At 42.9% G+C, this 22868-nt stretch overlaps 1 protein-coding gene across 7 annotated transcripts in view; it reads right to left on the reverse strand.

Moving 5' to 3' along the window:
- TIAM2 (TIAM Rac1 associated GEF 2) overlaps positions 1-22868 on the reverse strand; it is a 185049-nt gene that overhangs the window by 44395 nt on the left and 117786 nt on the right. For 4 of the 7 annotated variants that reach the window (XR_011854100.1, XM_072141075.1, XM_072141076.1 and 1 more), the window contains 3 exons: positions 21959-22037; positions 19735-19827; positions 17652-17912 (listed from right to left, as the gene is read on the reverse strand). Coding sequence is in view for 3 of the 7 variants with exons in the window: in XM_072141075.1 (XP_071997176.1) it covers positions 17652-17912; positions 19735-19827; positions 21959-22037 (433 nt within the window). In the remaining 4 variants the exon portion in view is untranslated. Of the gene's footprint in view, positions 1-10286; positions 10442-10487; positions 10613-11887; positions 11907-17651; positions 17913-19734; positions 19828-21958; positions 22038-22868 lie in introns of those variants that run through there. The other 3 variants (XM_072141078.1, XM_072141083.1, XM_072141082.1) reach the window with 3 other exon arrangements.

A 22868-nucleotide genomic window follows, 5' to 3' on the forward strand; every position in this document is an offset into this window, starting at 1 on the left:
GTCCATGCCACATATGTATTCTCCACGCAACACAAATTTCATTACTGAAGTGGTTGTTCCATGGACCACATTTATCATGTAAAATAATTTGGTGCTCTTTGTCATTATAGTGCAGAGATTCATGAAGAGTGGGCACCACAATTTTCTAAGTCAATAGCATGGATAGGGCATCCATAGGATATAGAGCGGCAACTCCTCTTTTTCTCCTCTGGTTCTGAAAATCTAAACGTTCAAATGCACCCTCAACCATTCATGGTCAACTGGGGGATTCTGAGAAATATGCAAATACGTTTTCCAGGATGGGGCCAGTTCCCTTCACTGTATTTAAATGATGCCAACTTTGGCTTTTATCCTGGGACATCATTATATTTCTTCTGCCTCTTTTCAAAGTTGTCTGCTGTTGCCACACTTATGTATCTCAGTCCGAGATACATGAAAACATTGGGAGAGATTTATCAGCCCTTCTATGCCAGTTTTCTGGCATACAAACACTAAAATATTTGTAATTCATTGTGCACTGCAAGAAGTTGCGATAATTATGGTGACTACATCATGTCAGTGTGAAGAGGGCATCAATGGGGCGTAGCCGCTGGAGTGGTCCGGCGTTCCTTCCTTGTGCCTGCTCACTTTTTTAAAATCTGCAAATGTTTAGAGCTGAATTTTTGCAGACTTTTACTGAAAACTCCCCCAGGTTGGCAGTGCCCCGGCAGATACATCATGAGGTCTGAGGCACCCAAATACGTTAGGAATAGAGATGAGTGAGCACTAAAATGCTCGGGTACTCGTTATTCGAGACGAACTTTTCCCGATGCTCGAGTGCTCGTCTCGAATAACGAGCCCCATTGAAGTCAATGGGAGACTCGAGCATTTTTCAAGGGGACCAAGGCTCTGCACAGGGAAGCTTGGCCAAACACCTGGGAACCTCAGAAAAGGATGGAAACACCACGGAAATGGACAGGAAACAGCAGGGGCAGCATGCATGGATGCCGCTGAGGCTGCTTAAACGCACCATTATGCCAAAATTATGGGCAACAGCATGGCCATGACAGAGTGACAGAATGAAGCTAGATAGCATCTAAAACATCCAATAATTGACCCTGACACTATAGGGGACGGCATGCAGAGGCAGCGGCAGCAGCGGCAGGCTAGAGAGTGGCATGGCGACATACCCTAAATGGACTCAGGCTTCAAACCAATGGGTGGCAGAGAGGAACCAAAGGAGGTGAGCAAGAAGCGTTCAAATAATATCGGTACATGATAAAAGTTTGCCAGTATATTTTGTGGATTACACAGCAGGGTGGCGACAAAGTAAACAAGTTTGATGTGGAAGCCATGAAAACAACCCAAAATTCTGCCTGACACAGCTCGTTTGATAAGGGGACCATGTATGGAGGCAGTGAACTAGTAGTAGATTAAAGGTGCTGCAGTTAAAACTATGTTAGTTGGTTCTTGGCATGGAGCTGGCGCTCCGCTGCCAGGCGAGCTTTCGCCAATCCAAGCCCCTGTCTCTAGGCTACTCCCCAAACAGCACTTCTAAGAACCTTTTGTATAAGATCAAGTGTAGTAGCGTTCTTATAAGTTTAGGATATGGCGGGTGAGGGGAATGTAAACAGATGCGCAAGAAGCGCTGAAATAATATCCGTAAATGGTAAAAGTTTGCCAGTATATTTTGTGGATTACACAGCAGGGTGGCGACAAAGATAACAAGTTTGATGTGGAATGCCCTGTAATAGCTCTTGGGCGGTGTGCCTTTTATCGCCTAGGCTCAGCAGTTTGAGCACCGCCTGCTGTCGCTTAGCGACGGCACTGCTGCTGTGCCTAGAGCTACCGACTGATGGCGCCATGCCCACGGATGGTAATTCGGAGGAGGAGGAGGGGTGGGAGGAGGAGGATGTATAGTAGGCCTTTGAGACCTGGACCGAAGTAGGCCCCGCAATCCTCTGCGTCGGCAGTATATGACCAGCCCCAGGGTCAGACTCGGTCCCAGCCTGCACCAAGTTAAGTGTAGTAGCGTTCTTATAAGTTTGGGATATGGCGGGTGAGGGGAATGTAAACAGATGCGCAAGAAGCGCTGAAATAATATCCGTAAATGGTAAAAGTTTGCCAGTATATTTTGTGGATAACACAGCAGGGTGGCGACAAAGTTAACAACTTTGATGTGGAATCCATGAAAACAACCCAAATTTCTGCCTGACACACCTCGTTTGATAAGGGGACGATGTATGGAGGCAGCTATATGGACGACTTTTGGAGGTAGCAATGGAGACATCGTGTGGAGGCTGCTATGGAGACAATTTAATTTGGATAGTGCCTGTATGTGGCAGTCCAAAAAAGTTTTCAAACCAGAGGAGCAGGTAGGTGGCCCTCCAGAAAAATGAAATAGATTGAGTGCCTGTATGTGGCACTCCCAAAAATTGTTTAAAACAGAGGACCGGGTAGGTGGCCCTCCAGAAAAATTAAATGCATAAAGTACTATAGCTAGAGCCAGTGGGCCCTGTCAAAAAATAGCCAGTTTCCTCTGCTTTAGTGTACAAAGAGGAGGAGAAGGAGGAAAATGAGGAGGAGGAGGAGTGCATAAATTATTCAGGTTGAGCTTCCTTCACCTGGTGGAGATTGGAAATTATGAGAAATCCAGGCTTTATTCATCTTAATAAGCGTCAGCCTGTCAGTCGACAGGCGTGTACGCTAATCGGTGATAATGCCACCAGCTGCACTGAAAACCCGCTTGGACAAGACGCTAGCGGCAGGGCAGGCAAGAACCTCCAAGGCGTAGAGCGCCAGTTCGTGCCACATGTCCAGCTTTGAAACCCAGTAGTTGTAGGGAGCTGTGTGATCATTTAGGACGATGGTATGGTCAGCTACGTACTCCCTCACCATCTTTCTGTAAAGATCAGCACTACTCTGCCGAGACTGGGGACAGGTGACAGTGTCTTGCTGGGGTGACATAAAGCTGGCAAAAGCCTTGTAAAGCGTACCCTTGCCAGTGCTGGACAAGCTGCCTGCTCGCCTACTCTCCCTCGCTACTTGTCCCGCAGAACTACACACTCTGCCGCTAGCGCTGTCAGAAGGGAAATAGTGTTTCAGCTTGTGCACCAGGGCCTGCTGGTATTCGTGCATTCTCACACTCCTTTCCTCTCCAGGGATGAGAGTGGAAAGATTTTGCTTGTACCGTGGGTCCAGGAGAGTGAATACCCAGTAATCGGTGCTGGAATAAATTCTTTGAACGCGAGGGTCACGGGATAGGCAGCCTAGCATGAAATCTGCCATATGCGCCAGAGTACCAACGCGTAAGAATTCACTCCCCTCACTGGCCTGACTGTCCATTTCCTCCTCCTCCAACTCCTCCAACTTCTCTTCTTCTGCCCATACACGCTGAACAGTGAAGGACTCAACAATGGTCCCCTCTTGTGTCTCGCCAACATTCTCCTCCTCTTCCTCCTCATCCTCCTCCACCTCCACCTCCTCCGATATGCGCTGAGAAACAGACCTAAGGGTGCTTTGGCTATCAACAAGGGAATCTTCTTCCCCCGTCTCTTGTGACGAGCGCAAAGCTTCCGAGTTTTTCAACAGGCCAAGCAGCGGGATGGTGAGGCTGATGATGGCGGCATCGCCACTGACCATCTGTGTTGACTTCTCGAAGTTACTCAGCACCTGACAGATATCAGACATCCACGTCCACTCCTCATTGTAGACTTGAGGAAGCTGACTGACCTGACTACCAGTTCTGGTGGAAGCTGACATCTGGCAGTCTACAATCGCTCTGCGCTGCTGGTAAACTCTGGATAACATGGTTAATGTTGAATTCCACCTCGTGGGCACGTCGCACAACAGTCGGTGAGCGGGCAGTTAGAGGCGGCGCTGCGCTGCCCTGAGAGTGGCAGCATCTGTGCTGGACTTCCTGAAATGCGCACAGATGCGGCGCACCTTCGTGAGCAAATCAGACAGATTGGGGTATGTCTTGAGGAAACGCTGAACTATCAGATTTAACACATGGGCCAGGCATGGCACATGTGTCAGTCTGCCGAGTTGCAGAGCCGCCACCAGGTTACGGTCGTTGTCACACACAACCATGCCTGGCTTCAGGTTCAGCGGTGCCAGCCACAGATCAGTCTGCGCCGTGATGCCCTGTAATAGTTCTTGGGCGGTGTGCCTTTTATCGCCTAGGCTCAGCAGTGTGAGCACCGCCTGCTGTCGTTTAGCGACGGCACTGCTGCTGTGCCTAGAGCTACCGATTGATGGCGCCATGCCCACGGATGGTAGTTCGGAGGAGGAGGTGGAGGAGGGGTGGGAGGAGGAGGCATAGTATGCCTGAAAGACCTGGACCGAGGTAGGCCCCGCAATCCTCGGCGTCGGCAGTATATGACCAGCCGCAGGGTCAGACTCGGTCCCAGCCTCCACCAAGTTAACTCAATGTGCCGTCAGCGATATATAGTGGCCCTGCCCGGCAGCACTCGTCCACGTGTCCGTGGTCAGGTGGACCTTGTCAGAAACGGCGTTGGTCAGGGCACGGATGATGTTGTCTGACACGTGCTGGTGCAGGGCTGGGACGGCACATCGGGAAAAGAAGTGGCGGCTGGGGACCGAATACCGAGGGGCGGCCGCCGCCATGAGGTTGCGAAAGGCCTCGGTCTCTACTAGCCTATAGGGCAGCATCTCCAGGCTAAGCAATCTGGAGATGTGGACATTAAGGGCTTGGGCGTGCGGGTGGGTTGCACTATATTTCCTTTTGCGCTCCAGCGTCTGGGGTATGGAGAGCTGAACGCTGGTGGATGCTGTGGAGGATCGTGGAGGCGACAATGGGGTTTTTGTGCCAGGGTCCTGGGCAGGGGGCTGACTATCAGCTGACACAGGGGAAGGAGCAGTGGTGTGCAAGGCCGGAGGTGAACGGGCTTGGTGCCACTGAGTGGGGTGTTTAGCATTCATATGCCTGCGCATACTGGTGGTAGTTAAGCTAGTAGTGGTGGAACCCCTGCTGATCCTGGTTTGGCAAAGGTTGCACACCACAGTCCGTCGGTCATCCGGTGTTTCTTTAAAGAACCTCCAGACTTCTGAAAATCTAGCCCTCGCCACGGGAGCTTGACTACGGGCAACATTTGGCGCTGATGCACCTGCTCTGGCCCTGCCTCTCCGTCTGGCCCCACCACTGCCTCTTCCAACCTGTTCTGGTTGAGGACTCTCCTCCGTCTCAGAAGCACTGTGTTCACCCGGCCTCTCAACCCAGCTTGGGTCTGTCACCTCATCATCCTCCGATCCCTCAGTCTGCTCCCCCCTCGGACTTCCTGCCCTGACAACAACTTCACCACTGTCTGACAACCGTGTCTCCTCATCGTCGGACACCTCTTTACACACTTCTTCCACTACGTCAAGAAGGTCATCATCACCCACAGACTGCGACTGGTGGAAAACCTGGGCATCGGAAAATTGCTCAGCAGCAACCGGACAAGTGGTTTGTGACTGTGGGAAGGGTCCAGAAAACAGTTCCTCAGAGTATGCCGGTTCAAATGCCAAATTTTCCTGGGAGGGGGTAGACTGGGGGGGAGGAGGCTGAGGTGCAGGAGCTGGAGGAGTGCCGATTTCGGTGACATGGGTGGACTGCGTGGAAGACTGACTGGTGGACAAATTGCTCGAAGCATTGTCGGCAATCCACAACATCACCTGTTCGCACTGTTCTGGCCTCAACAGTGCTCTACCACGAGTCCCAGTAACTTCAGACATGAACCTAGGGAGTGTAGCTCTGCGGCGTTCCCTTGCTCCCTCATCAGCAGGTGGTGTCTCACCCCGCCCAGGACCACGGCCTCTGACCCCTGCAGTAGTTGGACGCCCACGTCCCCGCCCTCGTCCTCTACCCCTAGCCCTCGGGTTAAACATTTTGAAAATGAAAGTTATAACTTTAATTTTTTTAACTTTTTTTTGTGTTTTTTAGTTTTTAAAACCAAACGATGCTATCCTATTGCTATGGCTATTTTCTAGCCAAGTATGAAAGCACACTGCTATGCCAGATGAGATGACACTGAGTTATTAAAAAAATAAACGTAAAATAAAAAGAAACTGGCACACTGTGCCTAATTGAAATCAAACCCCTAATAAATTTTCCCACTTCGGTCTTTGCGATGGATATGTGCGTCACTAAGCGCTAAACACAACGGTCGCAAGTCTCACTACAAATTCCTCACAATTTTGTAGTAGATGCACTGCAGCAAGGACAGCCACCAGCAGATCAACCAGAAATAAAATATATATAACGCTATTGTAGGCGTAAGTAAGCCGTTTGGATTCTCCTATGGCTATTTTCTAGCCAAGTATGAAAGCACACTGCTATGCCACATGAGATGACGCTGAGTTATGAAAAAATAAACGTAAAATAAAAAGTAAATGGCAGACTGTGCCTAATTGAAATCAAACCCCTAATAAATTTTCCCACTTTGGTGTTTGAGGTGGATATGTGTGTCACTAAGAGCTAAACACAACGGTAGCAAGTCCCCCTGCAAATTCCTCACAATATGGTACAAGCTGCAAATAAAAAAAAAAAAAAAAAAAAAAAAAAAGTATAACGTTATTGTAGCCCTAAGAAGGGCTGTTGGGTTCTTGTAGAATCACTCCTGCCTAACACTATTCTAATTGAACAGCCTAACGCTTTCCCTGACCAGCAGCAGCTCTCTCCCTAGCGGCATCCAGACACAGAATGATCCGAGCAGCGCAGGCAGGGGCTAGTCTATTCCAGGGTCACCTGATCTGGCCAGCCAACCACTGCTATCGACGTATAAGGGTACCACGTCATGCTGGGTGGAGTGCAGAGTCTCCTGGCTTGTGATTGGCTCTGTTTCTGGCCGCCAAAAAGCAAAACGGCGGGAGCTGCTTGAGGGGGCGAAGTATTCGTCCGAGCAACGAGCAGTTTCGAGTACGCTAATGCTCGAACGAGCATCAAGCTCGGACGAGTATGTTCGCTCATCTCTAGTTAGGAACACTACAACAAACACATACACACAGCAAATTTCTTAAAACCGTGGTACAGCCACAAAAAAGTTGCACAAATGCTCACAAAAAGGTGCATAAAATCAGAAAATGTGCAACAGTAAAGAAAACAAAAAAAGACATGTCTCCCAATAGGTTACATGTATCTTAATTTTGTATTTGTGCTCAAAAAGTTGCTACTTTTTGGTGACCTTTTAAAATAGTTGCGGCTTCCACATTGGGAATTGGGTGATAACTATGGGAACACTGCAGTAAACTCGACGATGGCGAGCTTTGAAGGGAGAATGGCTTAAACACAAAGTAGCAAAAGTGCTAAAAAAAAAAAAAAAAAAAACACACAAAAATTGAAAAAGCCATGCAAAACAAAAAAGATACATGTGCGCTAATGAATACACAAAATTTCCAAAATATAGAGGCTGACTGGAAAGTTAAATGGGTCACTTATATTTCTCACCAAATTCTTAGAAAGCCTCTGTAGATACCAATGCTGAGTTCTACGAGATGCTCTTTGAGGAGAAGTTTTCCAATTCTACTAACAGGACTTTTTATATATGGATTCCTATCTATAAAATGTTATAAGTTCACAGTATGAGACCTCTTTTAATATAGCGTTGGAAATTATCTACTCTATGAATATTTTATTTCAGCTTAATTTCCTATTTGCAGATTGTGCCTTAGCTAAGTTTTCAAGAGAATAAGGCACAGATTTAAGGATGTTTCAGAGGAACTTGTGGAGCCCGTGTAAGCTTGCCGTATAATGGCAAGATCCTGCAGGCTGCCCAGGCATAGGAATTATATTTATATTAATTATATCCTTGAATTATATTTCTATATAATGCAGGGACACCCGTCCTCGCTTCCTGTGCAGCCTGTGGGATCGTGTCACCATACGGCAAGTTTACACAGGCTGCACACGTTCCTGTGAAACAGCCATTAAATATACTGTGATACAAATCCTTTGTGTTGCTGTTGCCCGTGGAGACTGCAGAGATGAAATAGACACCTTAGTAGTGCAATAGAGATATTCCACTGTGTTGTACACATTGAAACCTACATTGTAGCTTTGATACACATAACATCCATAATCTCCAAACTTTGTAATCATTCAAAAAAGGAGCCTAAATCTTATGACCATTCAATACAATACAGAGACTGAGTCATAAGAAGCAGCAGAAAGAATGAGTAGGAATATGTCACTATCACCCACCAGGAAAGGCATTCATCCATAAGAGTAGGAAAATGCAAAAACCTCTGCTATTGTTCGGTCATTTAACACATTCCAAACCTATAATTACCTTGCCGTCAGCTCCGCTCACTGCATTTCAAAATATCAGGAATAATGACAAGTGGATTACCATGAGAACAATCCAAGGCTGCCATTATGTCTTTATTGTGCTTTCATCCAGACCTAAATGTTCTGGTGCATGGGGCTGCACAGAATTAAATAATGTTTATCACTTCTACTAAAACTGTCTATGCATGGGATAGGAGGGTACATGCACAATACCCCTTTACTATGGGGTCAACATTGACCATGTTACATTAGAACTATACTCTGCATATGAAGAGAAAACATTACTAAGAGTGACATACAATATCAACATGGAGCTGCACTTTAGGGAACCATGCTATATTTTTCAGTGCAATGTAAGTTTGTGGTGCGAGGAATTCATGAATTGGCACACGGACTAAAAGGTTTAGAACTCCTTAGACCAGCTTTTAGCTGCTCTCTTTTTGCACCACAAATTGAGCCAAAAAATGAGTCAAAAATTAGAACAAGTCGATAGTGTTGGAAACACCAACACTTAATAAATTAAGGCGTAACAGGCATAGAAAGAAAAAAAGAACACCACCACTTCCACTTTAAAGGCCACAATAAAAAGTTTTTGAATTGCGCTACAAAATGGGAGGAGCTTTGCCTGATCGCAGATGCGTTTCCACTGAAATAGCAACAAGCACCACGGGGAACATTTGTCATAGTTTTCTTTATTCTGGTGCTTATTTGCGCCTGTTTATGTATTTTTTCCCAGTCACATTATTGTCAAATGTCGCAAAAATGTCTCAAGCTACTGCAAGTAGATGCGAAGCAGACTCCAGAATGCAAGGGCAAGAAAATTAAAATAAGATTCCGATGTGAAAAACATATCAATAATTCTGCACAGATACATAAAATGACAATGCTACAAACAGTCCAGGCTCAATACACAGACCTTGACAAAATGTCTAAGGGCGCGTTCACACGTTGCGTTTTGACCTGCGTTTTCATTGCGTTTGAAACGCATATACAACAGCTGAGGAGAGGTGATTTGCCTAATTTCATCACTGTTAACGCATGTGTTAACAAAACGCATCATAAACGCGATGTTAACGCATGCGTTAACAAAGCATTAACGCATGCGTTTTGTTAACGCATGCGTTAACATTGCGTTTCCAAACATAAACGGTAATGTAATTAGGCAAATTACCTCACATCAGCTGTTGTATATGCGTTCCAAACGCAATGAAAACGCAACCAAAACGCAACGTGTGAACGCGCCCTCAGCCAGCCAAGGAAATTCAAACAAGAAATGTTATCATACAAGAGATCCAGCCAGCAGCACTGCCTAATGCTCCTGAATGTGCAGAGTCATCACCTAATACCAAATATTAGGAACCTTTTTAATAACTTTTTAGTTACAACTGAAAAACAGCACTGGAAGTGACGCTTGTCATCATTTGCCATAAAAGAAGTCAGTTGTGAGCTGGAGTGTTTCTGTGACTTTTTGTGCAACGTTTAATGGATCTGCACCAAAATTGCAATATTTTCATACATCAAAAACCTGGAAACTAACGACAAATTAGGCACAATACTGAAAAAAACCTAACAATAGCGAACTTTGCAAAAAGAAAAAAGTTTTGCATGATTTACTACGCTGCATGTGAACATTAATAGATTTTTCCCATGTACATTTGAGACATTTATTGTATATCCTGTGGCTATGTCAGAATGTTTCTCAGAATGTTGGGAATGCTTCTTTTAATTATTCCTTTAAGCTTTTTAAAACTTTTTCATAACTCACAAACAATTAACATGAGCCATGGAAACAGCATAGTACAGTGTTGTTACTGTAACTCAAATATTATGCTGTGCTGTCTACAATAGATATAGAGGTTTAGCATGCAGTAATGGAGAAGGTGTAAAACAGCCAGTTTGGTTATTTCCATAACTTCCATGCATTCAACCTTTTTTCCCATTGGAACTGGAATACATGGAAATAACCATTTAACATAAAAGAAAAAAGAATATACAAAGGTATTTTCCATTTTTTGCTTACCCCTTTAGCATATATCACCTTTCCACTCACAAGTCCTTCACACCTTCAAACATCTACATTTTCTACCCTTCATAACTCCACCTGAGTCTTTAACCAGACACACCCAAATGTGATCCAACAGCTCCTTAGGTTATGGTCACACAGTGCATTTTGGTGCAATTTTAAACACATCGCAAACCGCTTGCATTTTTTGAAGGTTACCATGAAATTGGCTGGTTGGACTCCATGTTTATTCATTTCTGGAAGTGTTAGCAACTGTGTTAAAATTTTCAAAAATGAAGAAAAAGGGTGATGGCACACGTTCAGTTTTTCAGATGCAGTTTTTGAAGCCAAAAGAAGGTGTGGATGATAATGGGTGAGACAAATAATTGAAAGGTGCTGCTCCTCCTCCTACTTTTACTCCATTCCTGGTTTGGTCATCAAAACCTGCATCTGAAAAACTGAATGTGTGACACCCAAAAGCTTAGTAACATGCAAAAACACACGTGTGAGCGCTCCATTAAACCACTTTCACCCAGTAGTATTTTGGTCAGTATTCTAAGGGCACACAGTGCTTTTGGTTGCGTTTTCATTGTGTTTTGAAACACAATACAACAGAGGTGATTACATTACTGTTAACATTTGCATTCACAAAACACAATGTAAACGGGATGTTAATGCATGCAGTTCATTAGATTGTGAGCTCCATGGGTGACAGGGACTGATTTGGCAAGCTCTGTGCAGTGCTGTGTAATCTGTGAGCGCTATATAAAGAATTATTATTATTTCAATGCAGGAGTGGAGTGAAAAAAAGGAGGAGGAGTATAACCTCTAAATGATATCTCCATATCCATATTCACCACCTGCTTTTGGTTTTAAAAAACTGCATCAGAAAAACTGAATGTGTGAACGTGCATTTATGCTTTGGAGTAAATGCTGCCTCAATTCTGTCAAATTCAGGGATGAAACATATACAAAGAAAAAGTATAAGTTTGAAGTCAAATACTGAGCACAATATTTCCCTGTAAAAACCATGGAAAATCAAGAGCAGGTTAAAAACAGAACAGCTTCAAATCTTAATATTTTACCTCATCTAAATCACAGGGCGTGAAGTTAAGAGGGTCATGTCATGGGCTGACCACACTGCCGGGTATGGAACTCCTTGCACGATATTGATAAATAATGCACAGAGTTCCTGCTTCCCAAATATGCAGCAGATCCAACGCTGTAGTCATTGCAGTCTTGGCTCTGCTGCATTTGGGGAAGCAGGAACTCCATTCATTAGATATCAATATGACTCAAGCAATTCCATCTACGGCAGGGTCAGGATCCTAATAAAATTAACTGTGATTCTTACCATATCTCCATTATCTAGCCTCACAACATCATAGGCTTTACCTTTACCCCTACATCAGCCGAGACCCACCATACACATTGGGAATGCCCAAGGGGGAACCTAATCTCTAAGCAGCCCTCACCCTTCTTCCTTCACCCTGTAGGCCCTGACAGGTGTTGAAGAGGCCCAAGACCGGAAGAGAGCTAACATAATCAATCAAAAAACCACTCATCTCCTGGGAGATATTTGCAAATGGAGCAATTGACCACAGGACAGAGATGCGCACCACTACTGCATTCATATGCTGAGAGGCCATAGTTCTTATGCTGAGGCATAGCCAATCTTTGTGACCTTCCAGGACCTGTGACAGTGTTTCAAAGGTCCTGTCTGAGCATAATAAAGGAGAGACAGAGCACATGTGTGAGGCAAGTATGTGTTTTATCTCTCTGTCTTCTGGTCTGAGTATTTTCTGTCTTATGAATTAAGTAGTGGCAAAAGAGTATGGCCATCTCTGTTAAGTTAATCCGATCCTGCACTGCTGGCCACAACCTTCTGCCTCTTCCTGACTTTGCTAGTAGACTGCTTGCTACCACCCCAGACCGACCTTGACTACCTGCTCTGCCTGACCCCTTGGTACCACGTACTGGTGTCTGTGTGCCCCCCTTGGCCAGCTGCTACCTATACCACAAAAAATCTTCGTCAGGAGCCCCAAAATTCCTAGTGGCGGCCCTGCCAGTATATAATGGGACTGCACAGTACTCTATTCCTATCCTGTATACTGTATATTGGCACAGCACATTCTACTATTATCCTGTAGATATGTAGTTCATTACTACTTCTCCTATCATGTGTATATGGGCACAGAACACTTCTACTACTTCTATCCTGTATACATGGGCACAGCACAATACTACTACAGGCGGTCCTCTACTTAAGTACACCCAACTCAAGATGGACCCCTCTGCCCACTCTGACCTCTGGTGAAGCTCTCTGAATGCTTTAAGGTGAAAGGTGTCTGTTATGAAGCTTTATTGATTATCCTTTGTCCAATTACAGCAAAAAATGTTGAAACTCCAATTGTCGCTGGGGCAAAAAAAAATTTTGTCTGGAACTACAATTATGAAATATACAGTTCCGACTTACATACAAATTCAACTTAAGAACAAACCTAAGGAACCTATTTTGTACGTAACCCGGGGACTGCCTGTACTTCTATCCTGTATATATGGGCACAGCAGAGTACTACTCCTATCCTGTATATATGAATAAACAAAAGTACTAGTAATAAGAATGCCAAGTTGATGGATAAATATTTAAGACACTTCTTTCAAAGTTTTCAACATGCACAGTCATTTTAACATAAAAGTGTAAAGTGACCCTGACAGCTTTCTGCCTTTTGTTGTGTGAATCTAAATACTTTGCCAAATATATGTTGTGGTCATTGTGGTCCTGGTCAGGTGGAAGATACAGGAAATGTGGATGACTATAGTCAGAGAAGTCAGTACATTGTTATTGTGGAGACTTATAACCAGTGACACTCCACTACAGGATTATGGGAAAATATGCAAATAAGTTTACCAGGATGGGATACAGAAAACCACGCCTCTTTTAGCTACATTATAAGGCAGCTCCCTTGACATCAAGCATGACCTTCAGGAAACCTTATGACATGATGCAGGATTAAAACCAAACCAGCATATCTATTCCAGAAGTATTTATATTCTACTTCCAACTGTAGACAGCGTTGTTTCGACCTGACTGGGTCTCTTCAGTACAGCGTAGGGAACTGGTTTGGCTGAGCAAGAGGCTTGTGACTAAGGTCGGGAAGTAAGAGTTCCCCTTACGGAGACTACCAATTGAGGCCGCTGTGTAGGCGTGTGGAGTCTTATAGCCAGACCGTGACTCAAAGACCCAAAATGGTTGTCTGTTTAAGCCCCAACATACAAATATCAGCTAGTTATTGCTAGATAACCCATAAACAATGCACTTTTCTAAAGCAGTATTATGGTTAGCATGTTGCATCAATATGTCTCCTACAGAACCTAACATAGAACCTACACAAAAAAAGCTACAAATCTTATCATTATAGTCTCTGTGTAGGTTCTGGTCCATTTTGCCTTATTAACCTTGTTACAGCCCATACTAATAACTAATAACAAGGATTAAGAACACATTTTCTCTGAGCAAAGAGAGACATATTTTTAATTACAGACTTTGTTAAAAACAAATGTTTTGCTAAGACAGCAGCTTGTTTTGTTCTTTCTGACATCATCCATCCCACACCACCCACTAACTAATGATGCAACATTAAGCATGTTCCAGATATCCTCGTATTCACATTGTAATGTGCAAGGACAAAAACTCATACTTCCTTAGACACAACACTAAATGGATACCGTAAAAATATCCCATTATTGCTACCCAGGAGAAGCATGAATTGGAAATATCATTCAAATTTAATATTCATTATAAGAGATGCAGTAAGGACTTAATTAGAAGAAATGATTCATCTAATATACACTAAACAAATGGAAGAAGCTGTAGCTAAGAAAATGGAAGCTTCATTTTCTTAACATATTTTATGACACAAGTAAAACCACTGCAACTTAAATTTGCATGTTTTCTCTAGCTCAACAGTAGTGTCCCATTGCTTTTTAAAGGAGAACTGCAAGGGATTCATAGGCCAGCTTCATACCCATGTTCTCTATATGATCAACTATGAAGCAGGATAGTGGCAGAGTAATCACTAGACAGACAGAATCAAGACAGAATCCATTGTCAGTTTCCACAGAAATATTGGGGCACATTTACTAACAGTACAAACTTCACTAAATGCAGTTTGCCTGTGTAGAGTGTGCCAGATTCAGGATTTCTGGTGCACTTTCTTCATGAATCTGGTGCTCCATTCACTGCTCCATCACACTGCACCACTTTTATTTGGTGCACATTCACAATGGGGTGTGCAACACAAATTAAGACTTTGCATGTTAAATCTAGCGCACAGTCCAACTGAGCGCCCACCCCTCCCATTTTGTCCCTAGCGTACCTGTGTCACAAAATGGTCACATGAGACATAAATGTGGCACAGGCACTTCTTAAATACCTGTGCAAGCAGAACATGCAAAATCCACCAGAAAATGGGTTCAAGGGACTTAGTAAGTGTGCCCCAAGGAGCATGCACACTTGTCCTTGAAGCCGCTGGGTAACATGTAGAAGGTGGAGTAGAAGGAAGAGTTGCAAGTAGCCTAGTCCTGATCTGGTGCATCCCAATAGGTTTGGGATGCTGGTGGATGAGGTGACTATCAGCACAGAGGTAGCAATGCTGCAGCAAGACATGGCCTCTAGCGACCAGGGGACTGTCTGCTCCATTAAGAAGGGGAGCACAGACAAAGTCAGACTATGCATACCAAACAGTGTGTTGTTTTCCAGGTATTTGGGCTCGGCATGTTGCGGATCAGGTTTACAGATTACTGGGAGGGGCTGGTGAGGAACTAGCGGTTCCAATGACAAAGTAAGAGAAGCCGGCAGCATCACATCGCGGCCGGCAATGTGAATAAACCATGTTGTGGCCGCAGCCACTGTTAGTGTGGTGCGGCCGCGAAGCGGAGAGCCGGCAGCGATGCGATGCTGCCGACTTCTCCTACATTGTGACCGCTGGCGGGGACGTGCTGGGGGTGTGTCGGCACGTCCCCTAATGAATAACGCTGACTGCCAGCAGGCCAGATACACGATCCGACCTCTTATTTGGTAACTGAGCTGACTTTGCTCTTGGCTACAGGCTCTACAGTAGGGAAAGGCTGCATGGGTTGTATGTGTGAGTGCAGCCTTAAGAAGGGGATCCATCAAGATTGGAATCCGCATTTAAACTAATTCAACTGCAGTTCACACAGAAAGTCAGCATCAGGATAGGTAAATCGAAATATCTTTAATTACCTCCATTAAACAAAATGTCTGTCTTGCATATAAAATAGGTGGCTGCTGGTGGACAATGCACTAAAAATCTATTAGGCAGATTAAAGATTGATTTTAAGATTGCATTACACTTTCAGATGTCTAAAAGAGATTGAACTGTTTATCAAACACGAATGTGGAGAAAACATAGGCTCAGAAAAGGTTTCTAGTATTAATGTAAAATGAATCTTCTCAATAAAATGAATATGAAGTACAGAGCTAGTGATGTAATCCAGTGAGGACATAAATGTGATAGAAGTAGAACATACTGTGGTACCACCTGGGTCTACTTCTGCCCATCCATAAGCAAAGATATAGGAAGAAGTTGATCTGTTATCAACAGGTGCTATCTATCTCCTATCTATCCATATATCTTTACATACAGTATATCTTTATATGTATTTAGATAAATAGTTGGATCCATGTGAAATAGATACATGTAGGATAGTGGTATTTATAAATTTATAGCAGACAGGTTTGGAAGGCGTTATTGAGGACCATCATTTAGCACGACAGTCTCATCATAAATTATATGCATGCTCCGGGATCATAGAGGGAAGTCAAGAGCCGCCTTGCAAAAGAGTCCACACCAAGATCTTTCTGCAGCTGTCTGGAATATTAAAGGGAACCGGTTACCTCTATTAACCCAAAATCCTTAAACAGTACCTTGTTCACCACTTTTTAATTGTTCAAAAGATGTTTTTATATCTTTATATCCATGCATTCTTCTAAAAACCACTTTCATTCATGCTCACACATAAATCCCTAATTAGAAGAACTGCTTTGCCCAGCTTTGATTTTCCCCCAAAAAAAGATTGTTTGCCATGGGCAACTGGAGCAGGTCTTTTCTTAGACACCCTAGAGTCAAGGAAGCTCCACTATTTAGACAAGCTGCCTTGCTTGCTCACAGTTATTTGGACAGTTAACTCCGCCCACTAAAGCAGACATCACATCTTCTTTCTGCGTGTCTCCATGGCCGGCTTCCTCCCTCATATTCACTCCTGCAGTGCACCGACGCGCAGTGGGTCTGCAAAGCTGTCCAGTGACACACAAGGGAAGATCGCCGAAAGAAGAAGTGATGTAGGCACTAGGGGTCAGAGTTAACTGTCCAAACAACAATGAGGAGGCGGAGTAGCTTGACCGCTACTTGAACAATTGAAATGTTACTATTTGGGGATTTTGGGGGGAAGTGGAGGCTACATATCATTTACTAGAGAGATACAAGTAACTTATATCCAGAAAAACCAAAAAAAATTAAATTATGATTCAAAGATTACTGGTGATGGATCAACGTTGAAAAGTAATAATAAACTGCATGGAAATATCATGCCGTTTATAGTAATCTTTGTTTAATATATTCCAGAATTTAGGAGCTCACTTTTGATTTTGCTGAGGGCCTCTTTTTGTTTAAAACCGATCCTGCCCCTTGCAAATGCACTGTGTTCAAATATATAAAGAGGTCATGCTCCCAGGAAATAAATTTGCTTTTACCTGTGCCCTGATCTGGTACAGCCTATAAGAGATTAGCTGTACTTGTGCAGCCAACCCTGCTCCCCCTCTCATCAAGGACACTTAGCTTGAAGGTGATGTAAGAAGGGAAGGGGGGAGTCACGTCAACTGTTTCATGCCTTGTACACAGGAAAACTGGCATACAAGGCATGAAAACTGTCAACTAAGAAGACTAAGCTTAGGAAGAGGAGAAGTGAGCAGGTGCTGAGTGAGAGTCTCCATGCCACTGTGAGAGCTCATGCCACTCATGGGAGCCCTAGTGTGATAAGGCTACAAGCTAATCATAGCTGGGCCCAAAGACGTGGCCATGTACCAAAAGCCAAGAATTGAAGTGCCAGGGCTTCTGGCTTTAAAGTGTTCCCTTACACTTACTCACCTAGTAAGGATGTGCCATATTTCTGTTCTTTATGTTTTCCCAATGTAAACAGTTAAAGGAGTCCATTTTGTATCTGTTTTTGTTTAGAGATCAGAAACTATTCAGTGTGACATAAATATAAAAGGGAATAAATGGGGGTTTGCATAATTCTTTTAGTTGACCTCCAAAATAAAATCAGAATTGCACAATATTATGTGTATAATCATTTTTTCACCTTTCATGGAATTCCTACGGAAAGTATTCAAAAATTCTTCCAGGAGCTGAGACTGGTTCACTGGAGGTAAAGGTCTCATCTGATCTTTGAAAATGTAATTTTCTGGCCATGATGAGGTTAGTGATGGTTTGACATCAGCGTGACAAGATCTCAATGAGAGCAAGACTCTCCTCTCTGAGAACAAAAACTCCATTTTCCTTAGGTCAAGGTGTGTAACGGCTTCTCCATTAATGAAGAGGATTTCATTTTTTGTGCGAAGGCCTGATAAAGAAATGTATAAGATGTTGGTTAGAACTTGTGATTTTAATAACTTTGAATATCGTATTACATCTGAGTTCTGTTTTTCTGGTTATGTCCTCAACTTCCAACAGGAGGTTGCCTTGAATGACATGCCATATATTCCATGTGGGTTCTGCTAAAAATATTGAGCATGCAGAACAAACTCTACATAAAAAAGCCTGACAAGGGATTTTGACAGTCAAATTCAGTCTTGTAAATATAAGTTTTCTGGCAGTGTGTATAAAAATAGAGATAAAATCACCTCCCAAATTCCCTATTAAGTTCCTCCACTCCTCTGCGGATGTGCCCTTCCTTGCCCAATGGCGGCATCCTGACATAGAAGCTTTTATTGGCCACAGCTTGTCACTAACTGTAGTGGGTCATCATTACAGTCAATGGGGGTCATCTTTTATTAAGCACGCTCCTTGTCATAGTTCCATGACTGCCCTTGGAGCACAACAGCCCATTAGATTTCATAAAGTGGTGTAGGTTCTTTACTAAATTCTTCAGCAGTGTCAGGGATTTTTTTCTAAATAATCACAAGATGTGCAAATAAAATTGCAGCAGGACATACACCCCATTGTAATTTTTTACCACTTTTTAATGCCAAGAAAATTTTATGATTTTATGACTGGCTGTAACATTGGCAAAACCCCATGTCATGACATCAACCATGTAACAAAAGTCTAGCGTACAGAAGACCAGACAGCAGCAGCAATGCAGCAATTAGGGGAATCCAAAGTTATATACTATTTATACAGAAATGTATAAATGGCATTGAACTTAGTATTCAGGTGAAATTCAGATGTGACAATTGAGTTTCTGTTAACAAATTACCTCTAGTCTTCATTCCAAATATATACACACTATCAATTCAGTTTTTGGGCTTTCCTGATGCATTTTAACCATACCATAAGCACACCTTAACCCCTATACCCTGTTCATTCTTTTCCTTAGAGCCGGTCACTGAGGAAGAAGTGTCCAGGCTCCTTTCCTTTGCTCACCCCACTACCTGCATCAGTGACCCCATCCCCTCACATCTGGTGCAGTCTCTCTCCCCAATAGTCACTTCTTACCTCACTAAAATCTTTGACCCTCTCTCTATTCTGGTATTGCTTCCTCTTCTGGATCTCTGGGCAGCTTTTGATACTGTTGCTGCATCTTCCCATCTCTCTTCTCAGTCTTTCGCCCAACTGGAGCTCTCCTATCTGCCAATTATGTTAGCTTAATATCTACCTTACTTTGAACCTCTCATGCCAGTCTTCAGGACTTCTGTCGAGCCGCATCAATTCTCTGGAATGCACTTTCCTAAACTATCAGACCTAACCTCCAAAGTTTCAAACATGCTCTTAAAACCTATCTCTGTCGCTAACTGCAACTCTTTGCTAATCCATTTACTAATCAGTTATCCGGCAAACACCAGATAGACACCACACTCCAGGCTTCTCTGCAGCCCCATTGACCTTGGACTTTATATACAAGATGGCGGCTGATACCGGGTTCAAGCAGAAGCATTTTAATTTATTAAATTATTTTGTTTTGTTTCCTGGCTGGACCATTATACAAGCTCTTATACCTCTTTTGTCAGCCCCTCATCCTCATGGACTTTAGCTCTTGCGAGCAGGGCTGTTACTCCTACGGTACTGTTCTATAAAACTGTTTGAACTCAGTAATGTAATATTTTATTTGTATATGTTCCCAATGATTTATAAAGCGCTATGGAATTTGATGCCACTATATAAATAATGATTATGATTATTATTATTAGCTAGATGAGCACAAAACAACACAGATTAATTCCTACCTTCTCTGTAGGCCAGTCCATCAGGATGGACATAACTTACGTAGATGTGAGTAAGACTGTTGTGATCATCAACCTGAGCAGCAACTGCAAATCCTAAAAAAGCGACATATGAGTTGTATGTTATTAGTGAAAAGGGTTTTTTACCAACTTGAAAATTAACCAGTAAATTCCTAATCATTTTTAAGATGATTTCTGTTTTCTGAATTTAAATACTGTGTGCCCAAACATTTCCAGTGTAGAAGAAATCCTTTCAAAATCGACTTTTAGATATTGGAACTCAGGCAAGAATTTGTTTATTTTCATGACTGTAAAAGCACATTGGGGCTCATTTACTAAGGGCTTTGCGCCAGTTTTCTGTCAGACTTTGCACGTTCTTTCTAGTATAAACTGCTTGCACAGGTAATTAAGAAGTGTCCGCACCACTACTGTGTCACACACGACTGTTTTGTGGCACAGCTTCACAAGCCACCATGCGACACAAATTAGGGGACGTTCCGGTGCTCAGTCGGACCGTGCTCCAGATTTAACATACTGGGGCAGATTTACTTACCCGGTTCCTTCGCGATCCAGCGGCGCGTTCTCCGCGGTGGATTAGGGTTGGGCCGGGATTCACTAAGGTAGTTTCTTCGACGTCCACCAGGTGTCGCTGCTGCGCTGAAGTCAGCAGAGGCCCGCCGGAATGCACTGGAGTTCACCAGCCTATTCCTGGCAAAGGTAACCACGAGACCAGCGACACTTTTTTTTTAAAAAAATGCGGCGGTTTTTCCAAATCCGTCAGGTTTTCGTTCGGCCACGCCCCCCGATTTCCGTCGCGTGCAATCCGGCGCTGATGCGACACAATCCGATGGTGTGCACCAAAATCCCGGGGCAAGTCAGGGAAAATCGGCGCAAATCGGAAATATTCGGGTAACACATCGGGAAAACGCAAATCGGGCCCTTAGTAAATGACCCCCACAAAGTCTATCATACGCCCTATGTTAAAGGTGCACCACAAAAAAGTTGGTGAACTCTGTCCGGCCAGTGCGGGGAAGAGCCAGATTCATGATTTCTGGCGCATGTTTTTAATAAATCTGTCGCACCGAGCATTATACACAGGGAGAGCACTTTTAGTGCAGTTTCTTACATTCTTAGTAAATGTGCCCTATTATCTGCAAGAGACTCTATAAACAAATAATAATTAACTCCTTAAGCATGCTGCCTTATTTTGTTTATTTTTCATTCCCCTCCTCCAAAAATCTATAACTTTTTCATTTTTCCATGTACAGAGGAGTATCAGGGCTTATTCTGCATAACAAATTGCACTTCACAAAAATGGTATTTGTTATTCCATGCCTTGTACTGGAAAACGGGAGAAAAGCGGATTTACACAGTTTTCTTGTGGCCTCGGTTTTTACGAATTCACAGTTCGCTCAAAATTACATCTCTATTTTATTCATTGGTTTGGTATGATCATGGGGATACTTAATTCATACAGGTTTTATTGTGTTTTATTACATTTTAAAAGATTAAAACCTTGTGTACTAAAAAAATAATAATTTTTCTTTATGACGCTAATAACTTTTTCATACTTCCATGTACAGAGCTGTATAAGGTGCCATTTTTTGCGAGATGAGCTGACGTTTTTATTGCTACCATTTTGAAGACTGTACGATTTTTTGATCACTTTTTGTTACATTTTTTTATATATTGCAAAATGGCAAAAAGTAGCGTTTTGGACATTTGGATGCTATTTTCCGTTACACATTTCAATGCTGAGAAAGAGCGGTGATTTAAACTTTTAGGTTTTATTAATTTTTATCTATTATCTACTATTTAACTATTATCCAGACCCCTAGAGTACTTTAACCTACGGTAGGTTGTCTTATTGATCCTACAATCTACTACCATTTGTTGCAAATTGCACATTGTAATATATCTGCCTGAATAAGACCCGAGGCTGTCATCACAGGAGCCACAATAAAAACAAAGATTTAAAGGGCTAGCACTGATCATGACTGTTAGTGGTGGGTGTTTGCTGCAATATGCAGCACACCCCATGTCTGTATGACGAGGACTCACCCCTGTGAGACTTCTTCATACATCTTTAACAGCTCCATGACGTACAAGTAGGTCATGAATCATTAAGGATTTTTCTTTTGCATGATGGAAACATATATGTATTCAGTCTCAGGCAGTTGGTACTGTGTTTTCTGTTTTGCTGTACATTCACCTTAGCTTAACTTACCAAAATCAGTTTCCCCTCCTGACTTGACCAAGTGCACATTGTAGATTCCTATAGGAAATATTTCTAGTTCATCAAATACCTGCAAAAAATACAGTTTATTTAACATGGATATTGTGTACCTTTAATTATAACAAAAGAAGCAAAAAAACAAATAAATACACAAATTGGCAAATTTCTCTTTAGAAAATGTAACAGTTTTCTTGGTTGATACTGTAGATTTACATGTTGATTCTCCTGATTAATGGGGTTATCGCTGTGTGGCCAAACAGCAAGGTTTCAGCTGTGATTACACCCCTGATACTTAGGCAAGGTAGGGCAGAATACTTATTTTTGAGGATGCAACCACACGTGATATATTACTATTGTGTTTACAAATGCAGTGCAAAAGCCAAGGCCTGGGGTTCGGCCCGATCGAAAATACATTTCTGTGAAAATGCATGCGATCGATAATCAGCACCCTGTGTTTTGCATTGTTTAAATGCAAGACACCGGGTGCTGCTACCAATCACATGGATATGCACAAGTGACCGGGTCGAGCCGCTCGCCTAGGAATAAGCATTGCTTTTTAAAATGCAAAATAAAGGCCAAGTGTGGCCGCATCCTCACTGTTTTCAATAAAGACGAGTACAAATAAGTGAAAATAACTTTTGGATTAGATTTTAAGCTGTTTGCGGTGCTCCATGCACTATGCATGAGGAGAAGTAATAAAATGTAGACTACAAATACTGGTATGATTCAGCCTATTACATATGGGTTTTCCGTGCTTTATGTTTTAATTTTTGTTCAAAAAGCTATTTGAAATCACCATGTACAAGGCTTAGTACACACATTAAAATTTTCCGAGCATTACATAAAAATGACATGCATAGCTTTGCCTATGCAGTACTAAAAATGGATTACTTTTTAACAT

This window comes from Engystomops pustulosus, chromosome 3 (assembly GCF_040894005.1).
Source record: "Engystomops pustulosus chromosome 3, aEngPut4.maternal, whole genome shotgun sequence".
NCBI lineage: Eukaryota > Metazoa > Chordata > Amphibia > Anura > Leptodactylidae > Engystomops > Engystomops pustulosus.